The sequence below is a fragment of the Solanum verrucosum genome, unplaced genomic scaffold, assembly GCF_900185275.1.
Source record: "Solanum verrucosum unplaced genomic scaffold, falcon-dt-bn FXZP01000261.1, whole genome shotgun sequence".
Taxonomy (NCBI): Eukaryota; Viridiplantae; Streptophyta; class Magnoliopsida; order Solanales; family Solanaceae; genus Solanum; species Solanum verrucosum.
Window position 1 is genome coordinate 4,689,434 of NW_026019969.1, and position 6,850 is coordinate 4,696,283.

At 32.3% G+C, this 6,850-nt stretch overlaps 2 protein-coding genes across 2 annotated transcripts; both read right to left on the bottom strand.

Annotated features, from left to right (window-relative positions):
• Window positions 1-1,320: 1,320 nt before the first annotated feature.
• LOC125815822 (agamous-like MADS-box protein AGL23) lies at window positions 1,321-1,788 on the bottom strand. The gene has a single exon (XM_049495377.1). The coding sequence runs from the start codon at window positions 1,786-1,788 to the stop codon at window positions 1,321-1,323; it is 468 nt and encodes a 155-aa protein (XP_049351334.1).
• A 1,334-nt stretch (window positions 1,789-3,122) lies between these two features.
• On the bottom strand, window positions 3,123-6,559 carry LOC125815816 (kinesin-like protein KIN-14U). The gene is made up of 10 exons (XM_049495372.1): window positions 6,304-6,559; window positions 6,128-6,211; window positions 5,853-6,014; window positions 5,658-5,764; window positions 5,387-5,568; window positions 5,127-5,291; window positions 4,816-5,034; window positions 4,566-4,603; window positions 4,174-4,301; window positions 3,123-4,089 (listed from the first exon to the last, which is right to left on the bottom strand). The coding sequence occupies exons 1-10, from the start codon at window positions 6,503-6,505 to the stop codon at window positions 3,481-3,483; spliced, it is 1,896 nt and encodes a 631-aa protein (XP_049351329.1). The 5' UTR covers window positions 6,506-6,559; the 3' UTR covers window positions 3,123-3,480.
• Window positions 6,560-6,850: the final 291 nt, after the last annotated feature.

Sequence of the window (6,850 nt, forward strand, 5' to 3'; positions counted from 1 at the left end):
AAATTTTGTGGGCATATATGGAATGTAATTTAATTCTTTAGAAGGAAATCTTGACTGATCATTTATATTGTGTCAAAGTTTGAGAATTGTGATTATATAGTAATTGAAATTTGGAAGTAAGCAACATACCAAAAGGATCTCAAATTAGTTTATGTTTAAAAAATAGGAGAAAATATGAATAATGCGTTATTTTGGTTTATAAATATATTTCATTTTATTGAAATGGTCCTTATGTGTAATAAAAGGTATTTATTTTGGTTTCTTAATATATTTCACATGATTCAAATTGTTTTTAATGTATAACAAAAGATGTTCATTCTAGTCCTTTAGCCTAAACCTAATATATTTATAAAATCAAATTAAAAAGTGTTAAAATTCAATTGTAAACCCCATGTAACTAACAAAATTCATTATTGTTGTCTTGTTAATTAACTCCAAAGAAAAACTTCATCAAATCTAACATCATTGTCTCTACTTTTCGAACAAAATTTACTATTTTCGCTTGCGTAAAATTTACAGATGACATTTATAAGTAAGATCTATTTTTTGTTTTTTTAAGTTTTAAGCTAGAAGAGGTCCAAGACCAATAAACATTCATTGTGAAGTAGTGGTTTTTTTTTTTGTTATAAACGCGTAACTAAAGCACTTTTTGAAAAGTCATTTTAAAAAAAGTGCTTCTAAAAATAAGTCGTTTTTAGCAGCAACACCAAACATATTATTATTTATTAACAAAATCTCATCAAAATAGAAGAAAAAACATTTTTAATTTACATAAAGCATATATGATAAAACTTAATTAGAAGTCCTAATTAGTTTTTTTTGTGAGGGTTATTTTTGAGTTAGAATAACTATATTGACTTTTCTTTTGTGAGAGTTAAGTTAGGGTTAGGGTAATCAAATTGACATATGTACATGTTTACACATATAAATTGTATAGGGTCTTTTTTTTCAATAATTCTAATATCTATATCAGCACACGTTCATATCAACATACATGGACTAATTTTTCAAGATATACGTCAGAATATAACACATTTCTTTGAAAAGTAAACTACTAAACAGTGAAATTGGTAAGAAAAAACAAATGATATTCACAAACGAAACATCAATATTGAAAATACAATAACGAAATAGTTGATTTATAAAATTCACTCAATGCTCATTCATATGATAAATCTAAATAATTAAAACATATAATGGAAAAAACTTCTAATAGTCTGCTTTTGATTTTGAACTGCATTTTAACAATAGTACTATCGATTTTTTTAAAAAAAATATGCCCATTCTCTATTTTTAGACCACTAATTCTATTGAGACATGCTACATAAACAAAGCTTCAAATGATTCAGAATCATTGGCAACAATCTTCTTTCTGGTTCCTTCCAATTGCTCCTTCAACATTAACAATTGATTCAAATTTTGACATCCTTCCACATCTATATGCTCCACCCAACCACGGAGACCATTCCCCTTTGGGGTCGATGATGATTTTGACCCCGAAGATTCGCCAGAAACATCATAAGAGGAATGATGAGAATTCATCACTGATGTTGATATTTCAGAGCGATTACAGCTAGAAAAATGCTTCTTTATAACAGAGTTGACATCTCCGTAAGTATAAGGAATGCCAGAAGGTGAAAAAACAACGGACGTAACACGAGAACTTGTCAAGGATTCAAGCTCTTCAGCTTTTCTGAAAAGTCCTTTCTTTCTTTTTGAAAATGTCGTCATTCTAGCCAATTTTTTTGTGATTTTCTCAATTTCTATCTTCTTCTTCCCTGTTCCCATTCTGCTTAAATTCCTTACTCTTCAAGAAGTATGATTTGTTTTGAAATTTGGGATACTTTTAAGGTTTAGTGAAATGTTAATTTATAGGGAGAGATTGAAAATCACATATCTATTAAAAAATCTTTTCTATATTTTGTTTCCAAAATTTTGTGGGCATATATGGAATGTAATTTAATTCTTTAGAAGGAAATCTTGACTGATCATTTATTTTGTGTCAAAGTTTGACTTGTGAATTGTGATTATATAGTAATTGAAATTTGGAAGTAAGCAACATACCAAAAGGATCTCAAATTAGTTTATGTTTAAAAAATAGGAGAAAATATGAATAATGCGTTATTTTGGTTTATAAATATATTTCATTTTATTGAAATGGTCCTTATGCGTAATAAAAGGTGTTTATTTTGATTTCTTAATATATTTCACCTGATTCAAATTGTTCTTAATGTATAACAAAATATGTTCATTCTGGTCCTTTAACCTAAACCTAATATATTTATAAAATAAAATTAAAAAGTGTTAAAATTCAATTGTAAACCCCATGTAACTAACAAAATTCACCATTGTTGTCTTGTTAATTAAATCCAAAGAAAAATTTCATTAAATTTAACATCATTGTCTCTACTTTTCGAATAAAATTTACTATTTTCTCCTGCTTAAATTTACGTATGACATTTATAAGTAAGATCTATTTTTTGTTTATTTAAGTTTTAAGCTAGAAGAGGTCCAAGACCAATAAACATTCATTGTGAAGTAGTGGTTTTTTTTTTGTTATAAACTTGTTACACAAAAGTGTGAAATGTGGTTTTAACGACTATAAATGTATTTCAAAGAAGATTTAATTTTTGAGAAAATTAAAATAATATAATTAGTCATCTGAATTTTGATCCCATATATATATATATATATATATATAGGGATAAGGGTCTGAAAAATATCTCAACTTTGATCGGATTTGTTGTTGCGATACTAAACTTTCATGAGGACCTATTACCTCCCTAGACTATTTAATACCGTATTTTTTACCCCCTGAACTATTTAATAGTGTATTTTAAAGGTATATATGTGCCCACGTGGACACATTACTATTTATAATTTTGCATTATTTTTTATGTCCACGTGGGCAAATATATATGTTTAAAATATGGTATTAAATAGTCTAGGGAGGTAATAGGTCCTCATGAAAGTTTAGTATCGCAACAACAAATTCGACCAAAGTTGGGGTATTTTTCAAATCCTTATCTCATATATATATGAAACCAAATGATATTCACAAATCACAAAGGTAAATAATATGGTAAATCTAAACTAATACAATTAATAGAAGAGGAGGAGCAAACTTCAAATAGTCAGTTTTTGTTAACACATTCTGAACTGTATGGTTACAACATGAATTGAAAAATGTTTTCCATGCACTTGCTTCACACTGTCAAAACAACATGACATTTGATGTAAACACACAAGCCTAAAGAAACCATTCTTTTTGCAAAGTATAAAGTTAATCCTACCCCAAGAAATGTCACACCTACAACACATGAACCCCCAAATGAATTTCTCTCGTAGTTGATCTTAAATCACTTCCAGACCAGAAAGAAAAATAAAAACAATGGCAGTAGGAGCAGCAACACCAAACAAAAGTCAAAACACCCAAAAGGAAAAAAAAGCTAAAGCACCTTTGATCAACTCTTGTAATAGTTAGAGCAGATCAGACATCCTTCTTCTGTGGTGAGCTAGTGGTTTTCTAGGCTTTGGATCCGAGGGCGCGATAGTCTTGCTTTGTGGTAAGACAGATGGCTTAATATCTGAATCATCACCATACTTAATATCCCCAGCCATGGTATTAATTTCACTATAACGTGATCTTTTATTTGAAGTCCGTAGGTGAGCTTTGAAACGACGATCAAAGCTGTTTGATTGTGAACCAGAAATTTGCATAGAGCTCCTAGCCCATGATCTCACACTTTTTGGTCTGCTATGGATTTCCTTTTCTGCTGTAGTCTCTCTTATTCGACTGGCAACCGTGGAACTCATGAATCGAGGCACCGAGCTAGTGACATTTGTTTTTAGTCCCTTCTCAGAGTTTCTTGGAGTTACTGTGATTTCAGGGACGTTTTCCTTTGGGGTTATAGGAAAGGTTTCTTCATCTTCAAGTGGCTGATATTTCTTCACGAAAAGCCTTCTGTTCTCACTCAATAAAAAATCAGCCTTCTGTATTTGAGTACTAAGATCTGTACATCCTTCTTCAGCTTCCTTCATTTGCCCCTCAAGCTCCACGATCCTCTTTTCTCTTTGCTTCTTTGATTCCTAAAGGGATGCAAAACAATAAATAAGGTTAATTGGCAAGGTCATCAGAGACAATACAAAAAAACTGGTAAAAGAGAGGATTACTTCTGAGAGCTCTCTATTGCATTCCGCTGCTCTTGCTCTCTTTGCAAAGGTACAGGAGCATGTTGTCTCTCCAACATCCTCTTCGTATGGGCTAACATGGACTACCATCAAAACTTTTGATTTATCACCTAAAGCAGTAAGTTCAAAGAAATAAGTTATGAACAACTTAACATATTTAGATGTCTAAGTACCATGGCGAACAAGAGAGTTTTTTACATCAATTGCCAACAAGTCGAAATTTCCAAGATTCCTTATAACTCCTAATCACTGAGTGGATGCAACAAAATATTGTGCTACTGCTACCACACAATTATCATTGTCCAAAATGTGAAAATTATAATAGTTCTGACATGCATACAAGGAAATGGCTTTTCAGGAATGAGAGAATTTACCTAAAGAATCCTTGAGAACTTGTGTCAATTTGCTATTTCTGCAATCAAAAGTTGCAACTTCATTAGTTAACGGAAAGCACCACTTCCAAATATTTAGACACATAGCTCCTCAAGCTTTTTCTATTGAGCAGTGTAATAGTGGAACAGAATAAAACTCGAGCAAGCAGAACACTAAGAAAGTGCTACCTAAATGCAGACAAGAAAACCAGATTCCTTTTATGAACTGAGAAACTCGTACATATTCACCTACCTATAAGGAACGTGGCCTTTCTTTCTTCTAAGAGCTGCAATAACATCACCTAGTGCAGAAAGAGAGAGATTTATTGCCCTCCCCTCGTCAAGGGTTTGTCCAGTAGCTCCCGTTTTAAGTAGGCGCTCACTCCCTCCAAGATCAACCATCCACAGTTTGGTTGCTTCTGGTTTACCTCCCAAAGTATCCCCATAGCGATATATACTGATCCTCGTCAAGCTAAATACAAAGAAATAAACAGATAAAGTAACTGTTGAACCAAAGTAAACCAATTAAAGATGGGGAAAGACTTTTACACAAACTGGACCCACCAATGCGATCTGCTGGATGTTTCATTTACATTCGTCCATGATGTGGATCTAACTCGCCTCCCCTTATGATACCACCATTTTGCTTTCGTAAAATTAGAGATTTCTACCTCAGTTAAACCATCAATTTCAACTGATCCTTTTGAATCTGTTTGAATATTTAGATTGCTGTAATAGTGTTAGCCAAACTATAGCAGGAAATTCATAGTGGAACATCAAATTACATCCTCCTTTATAAGGAAGGACAAGATATTGGTAATTACCATCTCGATGCAGTGTATTTACGACTGGAAGGTCTTGGAGCAAGCAAATCCCTTATACTGCCCAAATAGACTTCGAGCATGCTAATCGAAAATGTAAATGAAATTGAGCTATCTAAAGAGGAAAGGTTAAAAAGCTCCTGAAGAACACGAGGAATGATCCCTGGAGACTCTGTGATTCCCTCCTAAAGAACACAAGTGAAACACCTAGTTCATTTCTATAAGCATTCTTCATGACAATGTAACAAATACAAAATAAATTAAGATAACTAACCATAGTATATGTCTTGCCAGTTCCAGTTTGTCCATAAGCTAATATACATACATTGTGCCCATCAAGTGCAGATCTGATAATTGGCTCAACCTCAGCAAAAACATCTTCTACAGAATATTCAAGCATAACAAATGCATTAACTATATTTCTTAGGAAACAAGATTAGTCAACTTTTAGCACATAAATATTACCAACCTTGGAGTGATTCCTGAGGGAAAACCTTGTCAAATTCAAATTCTTTCCTGCTTCCACCAGATCTTACTACAATCTTCTCCGATTCAACAGAAATCGGCTGATGAGTTCTCTGTTTATCTGTTGGTGAAAATGGTCTAACTCGGGAAAACACCCGAATGCAACCTACATTTGGAAATATTAATGTCTCTCATTCAGAACACATAAATGAAGGAAGGACAAAAATGTATTCAATTTAGAAGATCTCAAATAAAGTAAATATCCAAACAAGAAATCACCTTTAATGTCTAGTATCTTATTCAATGCCTCTCTCCTTTTTTCATCCAAAGATCTCTCTTTATGCCTCAAACTCACAATTTCACCTGCAAAACCATAAGAGAAAAACAAAAGAAAGTTCAAATCATGAAAATTTTAAATCTCATTCAAATGACAAACAAATCCCAAGAAAAAACACCTTCTAAATTCAAAATCCTCTGCTCAAGCTGAAACTTTTCATCTTCTTGAACCACATTGACATCTGTGAAAGTTGAAGGAATCTCTTGGGAAGGCTCATCATCATTGGAATCTGGATTTGATCCTACTGGAGAAGAATTCTCCAAAGCTTTCCCGTTTTCCAAAGGCAATGGCATATTTTCATCTTCAGTAGAAATAAACATTGCTCTCAAGCCCTTGAAGAATACATAAAAGAATGGCCTTCTTTCTCAAGAAATTTATGCAAAATTTGAGATAAAATTCCAATCTTTCTCAAGAAAAAGGCCAAATCTTTGAGTTTAAAAAGAAAACTTATCAAGAAAAAGACCAAATCTTTGAGTTTAAAATAACGCAGATGATCAAAATCCAATCTTTCTCAAGAAAAAAGGCTAAATCTTTTGAGTTAAAAAGAACTCCAGATGATCAAAATCCAATCTTTCTCAAGAAAAAGACCAAATCTTTGAAGTTTAAAGAACCCAGATAATAAAATCCAATCTTTATCAAGAGAAAAGGCCAAATCTTTGGGGTCA